This window comes from Convolutriloba macropyga, chromosome 7 (assembly GCF_964194025.1).
Source record: "Convolutriloba macropyga chromosome 7, txConMacr16.3, whole genome shotgun sequence".
Lineage (NCBI taxonomy): Eukaryota > Metazoa > Xenacoelomorpha > Acoela > Convolutidae > Convolutriloba > Convolutriloba macropyga.
In genome coordinates this window covers 38,611,093-38,631,175 of record NC_134474.1, presented here as the reverse complement: position 1 = coordinate 38,631,175, position 20,083 = coordinate 38,611,093, and the positions used below count along the sequence as shown (strand labels likewise).

The following is a 20,083-nucleotide window of genomic DNA, read 5'->3' as shown; positions in this document are numbered from 1 at the left end:
TAAACATGTTATGGTTTGTTTCGGTTCCTTTTTTAGTTGCTATAGTTGAAACTCATTGGCAGTTGTTTTTCAGAACAGAGTTAATTCTATAGTTTTGGCGGGTTTTAAATCACTTATTCACTATTAATCATGATTTCATCTCTTGAATTCCCAAAGTCATTGGGAACACTGTGCTTGTTCTCAAAAGTTATTGAAGCGCCACAAAATTACACTTTGTCGCCATCCCTCTCATTTTTGTCGCAATAGAGCTTTTCTCTTCGCAATTATATATTTAATAGGAAATATGACCACTAGCTTGGAGTTATTTTGTAATTGCCGATGGTCCGGATAAATTAATGTTCATTGCAAGATCTTTCCTTTTAATTTGCTTAAGTGAGAAGTTTTTGTATCATGTGTTGACAATTAGCACTTCACTTTGTAAAAAAAGGAAAAGAGTGAGTTTAAATTCTTGTAACCTTTTTGGAATTAAATCGTTTGTTTAGGTGACACAGTTTATCAAAAATGACAATTTAAGTCCTTATAGAATAAGCTACGCTTCAGTGGTGATTTTCTTTGTTCATCATTTAGTCAGTTGTCTAAATCAAGATACATTTTTGCCAAAAAATTGTAAAAAAAAGCCAAGCTGAAAACGAGGGCAACCATGTTTACCATAGTGAATGGAAATATGTTTCCTTATCTCAAAAACCATCTCCCCAAAATAAAAACAATTGTTTCTGAGCACTACTTTCAATGCTTGATCAAAATAAGGTTTTTCTTTGCACCGTTTTTTTTTGAAAGATGGCTGCTCTCAAGGAGTTGTTTTCTGATTGCCGGGGTTCAGGACAAGTGAGCGTTTATTGCGAAAAGTTTTCTTTTACTTTGTTTGGGTAACAAGTAATTACTTAACTATCATGTTTCGCTTAGAAAAGGAAAAACTAACAGTTTATAATTTTGTAATGGTATATTAATCGACTTCTTTAAGTGGTGCCTTTTAACAAAATCATCTGCACTTTTTGTAAATAATGCCGAGTTTTTTTTTAAAATAGTTTTATGACTAGAATGAAGATGATTTTGCTGATAAAATTATTGTTCTAAATATGATCGCATCTTAAGTCAGTGTTTTTGAAGTAGGAAACAGTAGTTGAGTGACAACAAAGAACTACATCTAGAAAAACTATTAAAAACATAAAATTTTTAAGAAAAATCTGATATTGTACTTCACAAAATTGAAAATCGCTTCAATCCTCATATTCAGTTTTTCCCCAATTTTTTATGCGTATTTGTTTTCTCATTTTAAGGTTACCAACATCTGTAAAATTGTGTTCATGAGTTCTTGTTTCAAGATAGTGAGATCAAATTTTGTTCTTTTAATGTGTGTTGTGCAAGCTTCTTTTAGTATGTAACGTAGCCGATAATATCAAAAACTAATTGTTGCGTTTGCAATTTCCCATAGTTGAGGATTGGAGTTACGGAAACACCGACCTAGTCCAATAATTGGTATGCAAATGACCCCAGAAACTGTCCTCGTATTTGGCCTGAAACAAAATTCTCGTCTTTGACTTTGGCTTGTCATTAAAAAATGTCCTTCCTGAGGTTTGATCTGACGCAATATGTAGGTATTTGACGTGTTCATGTAGTTAGGCGCTATAAAAAGGTTTCTTATGGTTAGGTCTGAAGCTGCATTAATGCTGTAGGTAACAATCCTTGCGACAATTTTTTAGGAACGTTTAGGGATATGACATGAGTCAATAAGTTTTCTGGAGAAAAATTATTTTTTATGAATAGAATCAAGCTCCGCATCAAAAACAAATTGCCCTCTGCTTCAATTAATAGGTCTTTTCTTAAAGTCGAGGTACTGATTATGATCTGGAAACTTATTCTATCAGAAACAATTTCTTATTTTACTAACAAACTACCGATTTCCATTGAGTTTGCTTTTTCTCGTCTTTTATCTATAAATGAAATTGTTCGTTTTTTTATCTTGCGATCCAACTTTTTGCAGGCCTGAGTTGAGACCTCGGCTTCTGATTTCTCTTTTTTTGCTGACCTGTTAGTTTCATTTCCTTCTGTTTGATAGATAAAAAATGATGTGTTGGTCATTGCTGCTTGACTTGAGAAATGCTGAAAGCGCTTCCACCAACTTTGTTTATTTTCAATTTTTAGCTTAACTTTCTCTAGGCTTGAGATAGGACTTGTATGCTTGAGCTGTAAAATTGTGTTCATGAGCTCTTGTTTCAAGATAGTGAGATCAAATTTTGTTCTTTTACTGTGTGTTGTGCAAGCTTCTTTTAGTATGTAACGTAGCCGATAATATCAAAAACTAATTGTTGCGTTTGCAATTTCCCATAGTTGAGGTTTGGAGTTACGGAAACACCGACCTAGTCCAATAATTGGTATGAAAATGACCCCAGAAACTGTCCTCGTGTTTGGCCTGAAACAAAATTTTCGTCTTTGACTTTGGCTTGTCATTAAAAAATGTCCTTCCTGAGGTTTGATCTGACGCAATATGTAGGTATTTGACGTGTACATGTAGTTAGGCGCTATAAAAAGGTTTCTTATGGTTAGGCCTGAAGCTGCTTTAATGCTGTAGGTAACAATCCTTGCGACAATTTTTTAGGAACGTTTAGGGAAATGACATGAGTCAATAAGTTTTCTGGAGAAAAGTTATTTTTTATGAATAGAATCAAGCTCCGCATCAAAAACAAATTGCCCTCTGCTTCAATTAATAGGTCTTTTCTTAAAGTCGAGGTACTGATTATGATCTGGAAACTTATTCTATCAGAAACAACTTCTTATTTTACTAACAAACCATCGACTTCCATTGAGTTTGCTTTTTCTCGTCTTTTATCTAGAATGAAATTGGTCGTTTTTTATCTTGCGATCCAACTTTTTGCAGGCCTGAGTTGAGACCTCGGCTTGTGATTTCTCTTTTTTTGCTGACCTGTTAGTTTCAATTCCTTCTGTTTGATAGATAAAAAATGATGTGTTGATCATTGCTGCTTGACTTGAGAAATGCTGAAAGCGCTTCCACCAACTTTGTTTATTTTCAATTTTTAGCTTAACTTTCTGTAGGCTTGAGATAGGACTTGTATGCTTGAGCTGTAAAATTGTTTTCATGAGTTCTTGTTTCAAGATAGTAAAATCAAATTTGGTTCCTTAGCTGTGTTTTGTGCAAGCTCTGTCTCTGGTAGCAAATTGATAAAAAAATATTACCAAAAATTTTTTGGGGACTCGTATTGTTTACTGAGCTGTTTTGTCCAGAAAAATCTTCTTTTTTGGGACAGATGTAACACCGGGAAACTGAATTTTAGAGGCATCTGCGTTATCTCAGACATCGGGGAAGCTTCTGCTGGTAAACTCTGCAACCAAAAAGTCAGACTTTCTTGCTTGGGTGTCGTCTGATACCCTTGAAAAAACTCTTCCTCTTTGGAGACATTGTTAACCAAAAAAAATCGTTTCGCAGCGCTTGTCTTGCTGCTGGGGGCAATTTCGTACTGATTTTCCTCTTTTTTCAAAGTTTCTTTTGGGCTGCTTCTGTCTTTTGTCATTTTTGCTGAGTTCGTGTTCGCAGATCTGGAATCTTCTCGGTTTAAAAAAATCTGTTTCAGAAGGTTAACAATGTATTTCGTTTTGATCAAGGAGGCAGGTCTCCAATATGTGTTATAAAACATCTTTTTCAGTCTGGATGGTTTCCTCTTTGGTTGCTATAGTTGCGAATTTTTGGCAATGAACTTCTTTATCTCTTTGAAATCTTTTATCAGCTTTGTGATATAAAGTTTTAAGTTCAATAATAACGAGATTTAAAATTGTATTTTGTTGATATGCAATTATTTGGTAACCTATTGGAAACGAGAGCTTTTCAAGACTAAACTACGTTTCTTGAGAAGATGCCAATGAGCGTATTAATTTTTCTTTCAAATTCCATTGTAGATGTCAAAAACTTTATGTGTTGTTTTTCAGATTAGCGGACTACTATGTGACAATGGTTTCATCTAATGTGCACAAAAATTATCACTGGAGAAAGCCCAAGTTGTCCTAAAGATGTTACATTGAGAAAGTCGTAGAGATGCGCTGCATCAAATCTGAACAAAACATAGAAAATAACGAAGTGATCATTTTTTTATTCCGCATTCGTACATCAGTATGAAAAACGATAATGCGAAAGAGAGGGGAACATGTTTACCGTCCCAAATCAGAAAAATCTACGTGTTATTAAACATGTTATGGTTTGTTTCGGTTCCTCTTTTAGTTGCTATAGTTGAAACTCATTGGCAGTTGTTTTCAGCACAGAGTTAATTCTATAGTTTTGGCGGGTTTTAAATCACTTATTCACTATTAATCATGATTTCATCTCTTGAATTCCCAAAGTCATTGGGAACACTGTGCTTGTTCTCAAAAGTTATTGGAGCGCCACAAAATTACACTTTGTTGCCATCCCTTCCATTTTTGTCGCAATAGAGTTTTTCTCTTTGCAATTATATTTTTAATAGGAAATATGACCACTAGTTTGGAGTTAATTTGTAATTGCCGATGGTCCGGATAAATTAATGTTCATTGCAAGAACTTTCCTTTTAATTTGCTTAAGTGAGAAGTTTTTTTTATCATGTGTTGACAACTAGCACTTCACTTTGTAAAAAAGGAAAACAGTGAGTTTAAATGCTTGTAACATTTTTGGAATTAAATCGTTTGTTTAGGTGACACAGTTTATCAAAAAGGACAATTTAAGTCCTTATAGAATAAGCTACGCTTCAGTGGTGATTTTCTTTGTTCATCAATTAGTCAGTTGTCTAAATCAAGGTACATTTCTGCCCCAAAATTGTAAAAAAAGCCAATGTGAAAACGAGGGCAACCATGTTTACCATAGTGAATGGAAATATGTTTCCTTATCTCAAAAACCATCTCCCCAAAATAAAAACAATTGTTTCTCGGCACTACTTTCAACGCTTGATCAAAATAAGGTTTTTCTTTGCACCGTTTTTTTTTGAAAGATGGCTGCTCTCAAGGAGTTGTTATCTGATTGCCGGGGTTCAGGACAAGTGAGCGTTTATTGCGAAAAGTTTTCTGCTACTTTGTTTGGGTAACAAGTAATTATTTAACTATCGTGTTTCGTTTAGAAAAGGAAAAACTAACAGTTTATAATTTTGTAATGGTATATTAATCGACTTCTTTAAGTGGTGCTTTTTAACAAAATAATCTGCACTTTTTGTAAATAATTCCGAGTTTTTTTTAAAATAGGTTTATGACTAGAATGAAGATGATTTTGCTGATAAAATTATTGTTCTAAATATGATCGCATCTTTAGTCAGTGTTTTTGAAGTAGAAAACAGTAGTTGAGTGACAACAAAGAACTACATCTAGAAAAACTATTAAAAACATAAAATTTTTAAGAAAAATCTGATATTGAACTTCACAAAATTGAAAATCGCTTCAATCCTCATATTCAGTTTTTCCCCAATTTTTTATCCGTATTTGTTTTCTCATTTTAAGGTTACCAACATCTGTAAAATTGTGTTCATGAGTTCTTGTTTCAAGATAGTGAGATCAAATTTTGTTCTTTTACTGTGTGTTGTGCAAGCTTCTTTTAGTATGTAACGTAGCCGATAATATCAAAAACTAATTGTTGCGTTTGCAATTTCCCATAGTTGAGGTTTGGAGTTACGGAAACACCGACCTAGTCCAATAATTGGTATGCAAATGACCCCAGAAACTGTCCTCGAATTTGGCCTGAAACAAAATTCTCGTCTTTGACTTTGGCTTGTCATTAAAAAATGTCCTTCCTGAGGTTTGATCTGACGGAATATGTAGGTATTTGACGTGTTCATGTAGTTAGGCGCTATAAAAAGGTTTCTTATGGTTAGGTCTGAAGCTGCATTAATGCTGTAGGTAACAATCCTTGCGACAATTTTTTAGGAACGTTTAGGGATATGACATGAGTCAACAAGTTTTTTGGAGAAAAGTTATTTTTAATGAATAGAATCAAGCTCCGCATCAAAAACAAATTGCCCTCTGCTTCAATTAATAGGTCTTTTCTTAAAGTCGAGGTACTGATTATGATCTGGAAACTTATTCTATCAGAAACAACTTCTTATTTTACTAACAAACTACCGACTTCCATTGAGTTTGCTTTTTCTCGTCTTTTATCTAGAAATGAAATTGGTCGTTTTTTTATCTTGCGATCCAACTTTTTGCAGGCCTGAGTTGAGACCTCGGCTTCTGATTTCTCTTTTTTTGCTGACCTGTTAGTTTCATTTCCTTCTGTTTGATAGATAAAAAATGATGTGTTGATCATTGCTGCTTGACTTGAGAAATGCTGAAAGCGCTTCCACCAACTTTGTTTATTTTCAATTTTTAGCTTAACTTTCTGTAGGCTTGAGATAGGACTTGTATGCTTGAGCTGTAAAATTGTTTTCATGAGTTCTTGTTTCAAGATAGTAAAATCAAATTTGGTTCCTTAGCTGTGTTTTAAGCAAGCTTATTTGAGTTTGTCAATATGACAAATATAACCAAAATTTCCAAAAATTAATTGTTTTGCCGCGTAACATAGTTTTGCCGCGCAACCCTATTCCAATATTTGGTTTGAAAACTGACTTGCTCGACTTTGGAAACTCTCCTGAACTGTTGACCAAATTAAAATGATCGTCCTTGACATTGGCTTGACTTTAATATAAGTCCTCGGATTTCTCCTAAATCAAAAAGTAATCATTCATCGTATTCTGGTAGTTAAACGCTATAAAAAGGTTTCCTGTTCAGTAGATCTGCAGCCGCAATGGCGCCGTATGTAACGTCTCTGACTAACTGTTTGCATCGTTGATGGAACTTATATGAGCCAGTAAGTTCTTTGCTAAAACAACTGTTTTATGAATAGAATGAAACTCCACACCCAAAAAAATACTTAATTAATTTTATCAGATACAACTATCATAAATTTGAAAAAACTGCCTTCTTCATCACTTATTAGGTCTTTTCTTAAAGTCGAGTCCCCGATTAGGATCTGCAATCTTGTTCTATCGAAACTAATTTCTTACTTCGCTCACAAATGATCAACTTCAACCATGTTATTTCATTTTCAGTGTTTTGCTAAAATTGAAAAAAAGTCATTTCACGAAATTTGATATCCAACTTTCTGCAGGTTTGAGCTGAGACTTCGACTTCAGATGCCCTGTCTATTGGTCATCTATTGTTTACATTTCATTCTTTAAATTTTGGTAACGGTATATGAATCATAACAGTATATGACAATTTCAATCCAAACAAAATGAGCGTCATTTGAAATGGTTTTTTTAAAAAATCGCCAGCAACCGTTCAGGCGTCTAATTCATGCACAGTTTACTCCATAATTGTACTAAATTTCTCAAATAAGAGTTCTATAAGTGTACGAGACTGGAAAGAAAATGGTTTTGCTGAAAGCAATTGTTTTAAATATGGTCGCAAAAGGTGGGGCTATAGGTGGGCCGGATGAGGCAAAAGTGAGGGCAACCATGTTTACCACAGCAAAATGGAAACATTTTTCCTTGCCCCCCAAAAATACTCCAATCCTTCCAAAACAAAAGAACGTTTGTCAACACAAGTTTCAAGGCTTGACCAAAATAATTATTTTTTTCACAGTTTTAATTTTTTTTGAAAACCGGCCGTTCTCAAAGAGTTGTTAAGTGATCGCCGCAGTTGAGGTCACGTGAACGTTCATTTAAATCTTCGTAACAGTATATGACTCAAAACAGTATATGAATCATAACAGTATATGAAAAATGGAAACATTTTTCCTCGCCCCCAAAAATAATCCAATCCCTCGAAAACAAAAGATCGTTTATCGATACTAGTTTCAACGCTTGTCCGAAATAATTAGTTTTTTTCACAGTTTTAATTTTTTATCAAAAGAGAGCGTTCTCAAGGAGTTGTTAAGTGATAGCCGAGGTTGAGGGCACGTGAACGTTCATTTAAATTTTGGTTACAGTATATGAATCATAACATTATATGACAATTTCAATCCTAACAAAATGAGCGTCACTTGAAATGGTTTTTTTGAAAATTGCCAGGAACTAGTCAGGCGTCTAATTCATGCACAGTTTCCTCCAGAATTGTAACAAAATTCTCAAATAAGAGTTCTATAAATGAACGAGACTGGAAAGAAAGTGGTTTTGCTGAAAGCAATTGTTTTAAATATGGTCGTTTTGGAATAGACTCAGTGTTTTGGAATAGAAACAGTAGTTGTGTGCAAACAAAAAACTTCAAAAATAAACAACTGTAGCACAAACATGAAGTGTAAGACAGTCTTGAACATCACAAAGTTTGCAATTCTTTCAAGTTGGCAAAGCTCGCAAGAACTTCGTTTTTTCCTAAAAAAATATCAGCACTTGTTTTCTCATTTATTGTTTATAGCTATGAAAAATGTTAGCTCCCCAGGAGCTCAATTTTACTAGTGACCTTGAAAAGAAAATTAAAATCAAAATTTTCCTGCTCGACTTAAGAAATCTGTTCCTAAAATCGTGGCACCATCTGCATGCCATATATGATCTGCATGTTCTATCGGAAACACATTTCTTTTGTTATTAACAAATGATCAGTTCTCACTGATTTTGCTTATTTTGAATAGTTAGCTCGAAATTAAGTTTCTGGTGGGGGGTTTGATACAAGACAATCAAAAGGGTGCGTTTGGTTTTTGATTAATTGTCAAAGAAGTGTTCCCCACTTGAAAATCCTACCCCACTTCTCTTTTCTGCATGTGTGTAATTATCTATTATATTCCTGCTTTGAATTTCCATGTGCCATTTTATTGAATTAAAATAAAATTTTACTCTGATCAATAGACAATTTACAGAACAATTTAAGAAACTGAAACTAGAAAAAAAACTCTGCGACCATTCATCTAATCCATTCGCAGCCAACCTTTTGATCGAACTTTTCGATTGAAGGCAGGCTTTCAATTTCACAACCCCTAGAATGCCTATTTGAAGTCAAGTGTCATGTTTCGTCAATATTTGGTCAAACGGTTTTGAAATCAGGCCAAAAATAGAGAAGTCTTGATTATACCCTGAAAACCTGCTCGCATGTATTTTTAACTCAAGAATTCAGCGGAGCAAATAAGAAGACATTATAAAAACAATGGTAAAACTATGCATCACTTTTATTTTCGGTTCCGATGAGCTTCCCGAATGCCTAACTAAGAAACATTAGAATTAATTTGCGGAGATCTTTAAATGGACCTAAAGGAAAAAGAAGTTATCTGAATTCTGTTTTTTAATTATTACAATGCCAATCATCACTGCTTATTTCAGTTTTTTTCATTAACTGATATTCTCAGCTTTAAGCAAGTAACGTTCATTACGTTTCCATTTAGCAGATTAGGTTCATGCAGATGCACACTTCAATTTTGAATACAGTGCCATACCCTGAAACTGATAACGTAATTCAGAATGTAAACAGTTTTTGTCTTAATTCTTAATATTTGATCCCCGATAGTCAGACAAAATTCTTTCTGAAGAGTAATGCATATTGCAGCTGGAAATTTATTTATGGCGGCAGTTGTTTTGATTTGCGCAGTTGTCAGCCATTGTGAACAATCTGGTACTCGGGCTGAGAATTTGTGTAAAACATAGAGCTAGAAATTTTGCTTCTGTAAGGTGTCTCATTGTTGTGACAATATTTGTGAACAATAATCTGCATCAAAAATATTTGATCGTCGAAACCACAAAAAACGATCAATAAAAAACATTGCGAGAAGAAAAATTAACGCATTCGCAGCCCATAGAGATCTGTCTGAGAAAAAGTACCAATGGCGAAACAATTCTCGAGACAATTTTCCGATTTTTCTTATGTTCTCTCCCCTCTCCCCCGCTATTTGGGACATATAAATCCTACCCCCCCCCCTCCCAGATGAACGTGCTTTTTTGTACAAGTTAACGTGCCAAATAGCAACACATAATTTGTTAGTGGTGGCCATAAAAACACTATAACAAAACATGGAACTGAGTAGACCCAGTTTTTCATCTGTCGTTTGTGAAAATAAGATTCCACCATATTTAGCATCAGTTTTTAAGGAACCATAAAATGAATCTCTACCCGAGTGCAGAAGCAGAAGCAGAAGTCAATGACCACAAAAGAGGCCGAAATGAGAAAATTATAATCGACCAATTGACGGAATTCTACCCGAAGTACAGTCCACCTTTCCTTAGTGGCTTAAGGAGTCAGGATAAATATTTCGTCAATTTTCTGCAGCTCGTTGACGTGAATGAAAAGGAGGGGTGGTGGAAAGCTCGAATCTATTTCGAAATTTCTCAAAAAGTGTGGAACAATCATATCTGGGGACAGTATAATGAGAGTTACCAAGATTGGACTCTTGAAGTTCCTGCCGGAATGTTTTGGACTCCCAATCCAAGTAAGAACCCTTGTCAGATTGATAAACCTATATACTTTTACCCAAGCAAATGTTTACAACACAAAAATTCTTCGATCAAAGAATATGATTCTAGAACACGGGGTACCAGGATTAGCGGACTCGCCCAATTTCAGTAAATTTTTTCATAAATGTTTATCATTTTAAAAACTGAAGATTTTGTGAGTAAATTCTGCAAACTTTTCAGGAGAAGGTACAAAAGTCTAAATAAAACTAATTACGAGCGGTCATGCGAGTTTGTTCTCTACAAAATTCATTTGAATTGTGGTTTAATAGGTCGGCAGGCGTCGCAATTGACAAGAAAACAAGAGAAATTTCTAGAGACTGGTTTTTACAAGTAAGATTGGTTGCAATATGATTTGTAAGAGAAATATGCGCTGAAAATGTGGAAAGAAACGCAGAAAGGTGTTGATAGGTTGTATGAGATGTTTTCGTTATATAGTCATCTGCAATGTTCGTTAATGTACTGAATCTCATCATATATTAATATACATGTACATCTCATTAATATACATGTACATATATTAATGTACATCTCATCAGTCAGACCACTTTTTAACTTTTTGTGGCTGGTTTGTGTTTAATTTTAGCGCTGAATGTTAAATTTTACATAAGGTCTCAAGAAATGTCGACCAGGGAGGTAGTCGTAAAATTGGTAAACTGAAAAATGAGCAACAGTTATAAGCTATTAGAAATTTAATTCAAACTGAAACACTAAACTTAGTTCGAAAAATTAGAAAATTCAACTTACCAGTATAAACAGACAAGGGCAGTATAAACAGACCAGTCTGGCTGGTTTGTGTTTAATTTTAGCGCTGAATGTGAATTTTTACATAAGGTCTCAAGAAATGTCGACCAGGGAGGTAGTCGTAAAATTGGTAAACTGAAAAATGAGCAACAGTTATAAGCTATTAGAAATTCAATTCAAACTGAAACATTAAACTTAGTTCGAAAAATTAGAAAATTCAACTTACCAGTACAAACAGACAAGGGCATATTAGGTCAAATTATTAATTTTTTATAAATCAGTAATCAAGAAATGGTGCAGAGAAACAATAATTGACTCAATTTGATGTATATAAATAGCTGTTTTTAGAGTCAGATTTTTTGGTGTATAGTCATCCCGGCATGTATTGAATGATTATAATACCAACAGAAATGTGAATGAATTCTTAGAAACGTAGAAATGCATAATATTTACGTTGCCCCATGCGAATGGTTGCTTGCAATTTTGCAGGAGCGAGCCATTTTGATAACCCTTACGACCTCCAATTCATCACGGTGCTTTTATTAGAATTGTAATTTGTTCTTCTGCCCTCACAATGGGCATATGTACAGCTGAAATTTAACCATTCGTTTCATCCCTTAACTCAAAATCACTCTTTTGATCTATTATCCAGATATCTGCTGTAAATCACTAATTTAAAATGTCGTTTTGTTTTTCTCTCAAATTGAGAATTTCATTCTCTTCATTTAGTTAAAAACGCCTGCGAAAACCCCTAACCCAAAAAATTATAGGCCCAGCAATTTTCTATGTTAAAAAACAAATTTCTAACACAAAAAAATTTTTGTTAATAGTCGAAGTAGTTTTGTGCCAACTACTTTTCTTCTCACAACTGTCTTGCCTACTCCCACTACGAAAAATCAAAAAAAGTGAAGATGCTGAGTTACACAGGTTTGGCACAGGATTTCCCAATGTGGAACACAAGGTTCATAGGCATCATACAGAACAAGTGTCTCTTCAGATTACTATTAGAGAGAGAAGAGCACGTCAATGAGCCTTTACCGCTGTTTTATCGGTGAAGCATAATGAGAGGAATCATTATCAGCTTCTTAATGACAGGGGTCAAGAGCTGCTCAGAAGGCTTCACGAAGCACTGGAAGTGGTTTCAGAGACCATTTTCAAGGCTTTGGTCCTCAATCTCCCGCCAATTAGGAAAAAAATTGTTGTAAAGGAACGCTTCAACTCGGCAACAGAATACAGATTGGAAGAAGAGCACAGCAGAGAGGTACGAGGGACAGATTTTTTCTGTGGAACTATTAGTAAAGCGTGACTTCATGAAAAAACCAAGAAAAGGAACTGTTTTGTGTGTCGGTCACTGGGCACGTTGCAAAAGACTGCTGTGAAGGAAATGTGATGTTGCGTGTCACCAATATAGGCATACCGGTGACAAAAAATCAGTTGACCACGAGTCAGTGGCGATGGCTTCAGTAGTGGTTATACCAGACAATCAGTACTGAGCAGCTTTTATAAGGAGAGGCAGACGCGCTAGTGGTCTGCGGTTGCGAAGATTGCCTAGTGACAAACATGGATTCGTTCCTTGAGTTTCTGCCCATTCTGTCAGGCGTCAGATACTCCAAGGGAAAACATTGTAAAATTGCGGGTAGAGACTGTGTCGGGATCACCAAGCTATCAAACAAGAGGGAACTCCAATGCAAACTCAAAAAATTGTATGTGTGTGTGCCAGAAAATTCTTCAAATTTCCTATCACTCTCAATTTGCACGGAGTGCGGATATGGCTTGACTTTTGAAGAACTCAACAGCTGCACGAAGTTTTAATTTGACTCAAGAAAGTAGCATAATTTATTTACACTGCAGCCTTTTAGAGTGCAAGGTGGGCTCTAACAGCGAAAGTTTGACAGTGCAATGATAATTTGGGCAATTAAATTAGGCAGTTGTCTTCAGGAATGCTGCAGAGACACTGGAGGAACTCGTTGATGATTACATGGTTTGCGTTTTGACCAAAATTGCAAAGACTGTGGTTCCGAAGGCAGCAGAAACCTATGCAGATAAGAAACTGAATAGGGGTTTCGCAGTCAAAATTGGACCATTCCGTGTAGAGTCATAGTCAGGGTTCTATTTCTGAATTGTGTTTAGAAAGTTTGCAGGAACTTTGTGTACTTGAGTAACGCAAAGATTAAACACTGGCCAGCATGAAGAGGTTTTTGTTCGCGTTATGGGGACACCCACAAAGAGACGTAAAATGCAAATGACTTTCTCTCAGTACAATTGAAGACGTACTGTCTGGACTTGGCACTGTTTAATTGAGGGGTGCAACAGAACAACGCTGGAGATGGTATGGTGTTTCCTCATTGACTCTGAACTTCCCATGATTATGTGGGGAGCAGTAGTTCTATATGCAGCAAGGATCAAAAACTTCAATGTGAGAAAGCAGAGCAAAGATGCCCCGCAGACCTCAAGCGAAATATAATGTCTAAGATTTCAGTTAAAAAACGGTTTGTCTTTGGTTATACAATCCTCGTGATTAGGAGGCATAAAGAGATCATTAAACTTGAATTCAAGGCACTGGAAGAAAATTTTTTGGAACAAAGATGACAGCGGATACTTCGTTTGAATACGCAACTCTGGGAAGTTGACAGCAGTTCGAGATGTGATTGTCAAGGAGTCAAAGTAGGCTCACAATTTGACAACACGGATAAGTTCGTCCTAATAGACGATAACAGACGAGAAATTAGAACAACTGGGGATCTGTCACCCAGATGATGATTTTCCAGGCAATAGAAACACAGAGAAACTGGCCACATCTACTGCAATAAAGGAGAAGTGGCATGAGGCAGAGAGCCTGATCACGCTATAAATAACGCTGATATGAGAGATATTGAGGAGTTAACTGTAGACGAAAGATCTAATCCAACAAGAGGGAGTTAAGGAACCTCAGGTTCAATAGATGACAGTGACACAAAAGTTTTTCAGCCACAAAAACGACTGGCTTCGATGAAATGACACATAACCACGCGCAAAATGTCGAGACCAGTCAACAGGGCACGAGCAAGGTAAGTTTTGCCATTTCTTGCAGAACTGAGCAACATTTTTGAAGTGTCTGAGAGTGAAAGACGTTGAAGCCAAGACAGTGAAAAGGAAAGCATGAAAACAAAGAGCAAACCATGCAGTCAAGAAGGTAATGTTTGCAACCAGTGGCACCGGGCATTGATGGACGAGGTTGAGGCACTCCAAGGCAACAAGACTTGGGATCTATGGAGACGACCCACAGTCAAGAACGTAAAAAGAGCAAATGGTTCTACAAAGTGAAATTGCAACCAGTGGACACAAGTGGAGTGACTGAACTGCTTTGACACTTTTGCGCTTAACTGTAAGCCAGAGACATTTAGAATTGTTATCCAACTAATAAAGAAGCAGGACGATGTAATCCACCAGTTTGATGTCAAGACGGCTTTTTCCTTCATTTTCCAATAGTGGAATAGGTGTGTCTGGAACAACCACAGGAAAATTTGATTCGCGGATCGGATGGAGTTATATTAGTGTACCGACTAGATAAAATCCATTTATGATTTAAAACAGGCACCTAATAGTCAGTAAAAGAGTTGCCGAATTTCCTACTGAGACAGGGCTTCAGCAGAAGCAGGAAAGAATCATAGCTTGTTCACAAGAGCACAAACAGATGGTCAAACTTTCATACCTGTCTCTGTTGACAACATCATAGTTTTACCCGGAAGCATAACGGTGACCTCCGTTGTGAAGAAAACACTAATTGCTTTTTTTACATAGAAGATTTCTTGTCTTGTATGTAAAAAATTGCTTTTAGTTGTTTGTAGATATTGGAGATCACTGTCATTATTTTGGATAAACCTGTGGTGTTGTCAACTAAACTGCTTTCCGGGTGTCACAATCAGAAGAGGATAAAGTCACAGTCCCTCTAAAACGGTAGATAGAGTCAAGGTCTGAGTGGTTTCAAATGGACGATTTCAAACCTCAGTAACTCCAGCTGACTTTAAAGTGAAATTTCCGTCAGCACTCATCGGACACAAAGAAGTGAATCAGAGGATCTTAAAAAAGCTTGGTTGAATTACTTCTTTGTTTGATCAAACAGAAGAGGCCAGACATTGTGTTCACAGTCAATATTTCGTTCAAACACATAAATTTGCATATCAATCAACACTGGCTATAGTTAAAACGACTCTTACCTTATACTCAAAAGAGATGAACTATGATTTCAAAGTGAAAAGGAAGCAAACTCGTGTTGTGATTGGAATGACAGGAAATCAACAACACATTTCAGCTTCGAACTCAACGTAGGGGGAGGAGCACTAAAATGGGGTTTGTTTCGAAGCCCACCACAGTTTTTCTTTTTTAATCAGAAGCAGAATCGTAAATATTCTGTGCAGGATATTGGCATCCTACAGAAATATCAGCAGCATTTGGAAAAGACAACCAAGGTTGTTCCAAACAGTGCGAAAACCCAGCCATTGTAAGGAGGAGAAAGCACATTGTGAAAAATTTACAGGTAGTTTACAAGACGGAGGATGTGTCTCTTTCATTTCCTTACAATCATACTGACAACATGGTATCTGAAACCGCCACAAAATCTTTACCCGTATCCTTGTTGAAAACATTCAGAACAAAATTCATTTGAAGAGATTCTAGACAATCAACTCAAATCATTTGGATGTTTTCGAATTTAGGTTCAAAGAAGCTTTAAAATAACTTGGAAATCTCAGAGAGATTAATTTACCATTATGATCAGATAATGTCAAATTGATTCAAGTCACAAAAATGTTATAGGTGAATTATCGAAAAAAGGTGCAAACAAACAAAATTCAGTTCCTATCGATGAATATAGATAGCTTTTCTTAGAGTAAAATTAATTGATCGAAAACGATCCCAGCATTTGTTGAATGATTTTTTTATCACCAAAGTGAACACAAAAGTGAACAAATTCTGAGAAATGTGCAAATGCATACAAATTACGGTACGCTTGCGTTGTTTTCTGGAAGTCTCGTAGGATCAAACCATTTTTGATAACCCCTACGATCCCCACTACTCAATTAATAACTGTGCTCATTCTTAGAAGATTTTTTGATTATCAGACAGAAACTCATTATTGGTCAGAGCTTGAGCAAAGCTCAAATCAAGTTTAATGTAAAAACATTTTATTGTTTTCATATTAGCTGCCAGTTCTCAGCATCACGCAATAAGAACTTTGTCTTACCCGGTCGCAAAAGAATTAGTAAAATGCGACTTTTGCGTTAAGGGTCTGGGTTTTAATCCTATCGCTGTGAAAGTACAATTAACTGCTCAGTTTTAATTTAGTCACTTCTTTCGTTAGAAAAACGCCTAGTTATGTGGCATGATGTAGTGAACAAAACGCTTTCACGTCATTGCAGCAACAGCAGTTAGCATTTAACACCTCTGCAGTTTTTTGTACTGCTTGAAAACTATCAGGAGCCCATAGAAGCTAGAGTGTATTGCCCCACTGGTGGAGCTCTTGAAAATTACGATCAACTCAAGCGTAGTACTTTTTTTGCAGTCGTATAGTGGAAGACCTTGTATCTAAGCGTATACAGAAAGACAATAAATTAATTAATGAAAACAGAGCATTACATTAAAAGCCTGCGCTTGAGCTGAAACACTCGCTATAGTGCTAGAGCACAAGAACAACCTCCAGCTCTTAATCTCGGAATCCCGACCAAAAAACTCTCTAAGCGACGGAAAACTCTTCGTAACCGCCGTACTTTCGAGGAGGTGGAAGTTACTGAAACCATCGATAACCTGAATTCATCCTAATTTAGCGTTGTTGCTGGAGTCCATTTGCCAACTGGCTGTGTGATTTGGTTTATTCACGAGTTACGACTCCGTTTGTGGTTGATTTCTCTCAGTAGCGCTCTAATGAAGATTTGCTCTCCCATTTTCTTTGTCATCTCGACCAACTCAGTTTTTTCGATGGTCAATTTTTCTGCAATTCAAAACGTGTGAGAATGGCGCTTCTTACTGGTTGAGTCAAACCGCTCATAATATAACTCTGTAAGCCAAATACTGTATTGATCATAATCCATTGAATGCAACATGAGCATCTGTAGAAGAATCACTCAAGCAGTTCTTCTAGAATTTTTTATAAATCATATTGTTCATATTGTGGTACTGAGGCAAGATCTGACGTGTAATTTCCAGCCTGCACTGCTTCGGGGCAGCGAAGTTTTTTCCATCTCCATAGTGTAGGCGGCCATTCTGTTCTTTAAATGTGTCAACTATTCCGATTTCCAGACCGCTAGATTACAGATCTCCAACCACGATTGACAAACTGAGTCCCTCGGCTTTTTTGCAGGCGCAATTTGTATCAGATAACCTCCGTCCTCTTCTCCTTCACTGTCACCAGCACCTCTGCTCTCAAAGTTTTTTTTGTTTAAATTTTTTTGATTGATTGTGCAAAGGCAGGTTTTCTTTCCTATATTCGAAGACTCAAATTAGGTTAAAAGTTTCAAGCTTAAATTTTCTCAGGGTTTTTGCCGTGACTTCCTTTTTCCTTTTTATCTTTTGCAAAATGTAGTAAGTTGATTTTTGCTGTAGTAAAAGTTTAGTGCTTGTATGCTGGTTGATTCTTTATTTGTGTTCCGTTCTAGGGTGCGGGTTATGTTTATTCTGGAGTTACTGCTGATTTGGTGCATGACTTTAACCGATGAGTTTGCTAGCGTTTTTGTTAAGTTTTTTTTGTCTTGGTTTGTTTGTTTGCTAGGTTGTAATTTAAATTTAATCAGGAGTTAGTTACGGCTAATAAGTTGTTTTTGACCTTTTCGACATTTTTAGTTTACTTCTTTGTTGCGGTAAATAAGCTTTTTATTGATAGATTATTCATCCTAAAGACTTGCGCTAGTCTGTTTTGCAGTCGCTCCTCTCCTCCTTCCTATGGTGAGACTTCTGGCATTACGGTTTGTTTGTCTGTTTGAGTTTGCGACTGTGTTCTGCTAGCATTGTCCCTCCCGCCTCCTGATTCGTTTCGTCCTCGTTGCACGTCTGTTCTATTGCAGCTTGCGTCGCGTTGTGCGTTGCCCATCCGATGTTTCGTCCCGTCCTTATCGATTTCCCATTTTAATGTGCGCTGTTCGCCGGGTTTATCTTCCGTTTCGTCGTGGGCTGTGCGCCCGGTGTTTCCAACACTTCCGTTCCGTTTCCGATTTCTTCGTGCGCAGTTGGCCCGACGATATTTTCCCTTTCCTCTCGTTTCCCTTTGCGACGTGCGGACCTCTTTCGGTGTTTCTCCCGCTCGCCCAAGTCCCCGTTCCGTTGCTTTCGTGAGATTTACGGCTTTCCTTTTGTTTCGCCGGGTACTTCTGTTGCTTTGCTTTTTGATACGTCTGTTGCACCTTTGCGTTTTTGCGGTTTTGTGGGCAAACCGTCATACCAGGATTCGGCTTAACCCATTTGTGTTGTATGTTGGGTGCATAAGAGTGTACATTTCGAGTAGTATCAAATTAAATTTTTGTTTCCTGTTCTTATAAGATCATGGCAGCGTTACAGGAAAAGTTCAAGAAATTTTATACTGCGGAGACAAAATTAGAGGCTCAGCTCAGTAGCACCTATAATGACTTCAACAATTCTCCTTGATACATAGGACAGGAAATTTAAAATCGAATGTCTTATTTAAAGTGCAAAGATGCCTTCACTCGTGTAAATGAGAATAATGAGGAGCTCTTCGATCTTGCGCCTAAGACTGAAAATCCAGACGCCGCCTGTAAAAACCGAGCTCATTGGTTAGAGATTGTAACTCAGAAAGAAGGACAAAATTACCACTGCCAAACGAGAGTACCTTGATTCTGTCCTAGACAAAGAGACAACGAAGTAGTTTACATCTCACCATTCAAAATCAGGATCGCGTATGACTTCCTCAAAATATCAAGCCAGCGTCAACGTGACTTACAAATATCAAAACTTGAAAGGGAGGAGCTTGAAAAACAACACGCGGCACAACTTCTCTTTGCAAGGCAGTGACTTGAGGTATTTGAAAACCAATTGCAATTGAAAAATTGAAGGCTCAGCAGCTTGAGGAGGAACATCGTAAATAGATAGCTGCTTCAGCCCTTGATAAAAAAAATTGAGTTGATGACAATGTCATAAGCAGACGATTCCGACAAAGAAAATCTGAGCGAGCTTTTTACTGAAAGAAACACAGTACAGACTTAGAATCTTGTTCCAGATTGCGTCAATTTATTGCTGGCCGGGAACATTGTAGATGTTGTAAACGAATCGAGTTTGCAGCTTTCTGGCTCCATCTCTCAACCAAATCAAGTCACTGCTGTTCCTACTTCTTCAGCTAAACCTCCTAACTTGCATCCTTTGGATATCAATACACATGGTCAAGCTGAGGCTAACATGAACCTCACTGTCAATAGGACAGAAGAGACCGGTAATAGGAATCTTATAAAAGGAATGCACCTCTTGAAACTAACATCATTCAAGAACAGCAACATGCTTATTCTAAACTTCCATCGCAACCCATAAATTTTGATATCGCGGCACATTAAAATCCCCGAACATAGCTCCAAAAACTGTCCCCGGCTACCATGCACTTCGATGGTCTGCAGATGGACGGCCAATTATTCCGAAGGTCAAACCAGCCGGGACAGATGAACTTGGTCAGTCCTCTTCATTCACCACCATTAAATGCACTTGCTAATGATCCGCTACTCCTTAACCAGCCACAGGCTCACATAAATGCACCCGCCGTTCCGCCCCCGTGCCTTAACCCAACAGCCCAGCAACTCCACTAAATTCCAACAGATTTTTGTTTCGCTCCCGCACTACCGCCGCCACCACCACCACCACCACCACCAGCAGCAGCGCTCCCATTAAATGTCAATAGCCCCATGGCAAACAATGAAAATCAGTTACCGCCCTCTCTGCCCGAACATAACATTTACCCTTCTTCAAATATCTTTATCCCACACGTAAATTATCCACCG

General features: G+C 36.9%; 1 protein-coding gene across 1 annotated transcript in view; it reads left to right on the top strand.

The window, feature by feature from the left end:
* Positions 1-9,460: 9,460 nt before the first annotated feature.
* LOC142342265 (neuronal acetylcholine receptor subunit non-alpha-2-like) overlaps positions 9,461-20,083 on the top strand; it is a 64,702-nt gene continuing 54,079 nt past the window's right edge. Inside the window, exons 1-2 of the mRNA XM_075393544.1 lie at positions 9,461-9,540; positions 10,046-10,351. Coding sequence (XP_075249659.1) covers positions 9,462-9,540; positions 10,046-10,351 — 385 coding nt within the window. The 5' untranslated portion in view covers position 9,461. The remainder of the gene's footprint in view (positions 9,541-10,045; positions 10,352-20,083) is intronic.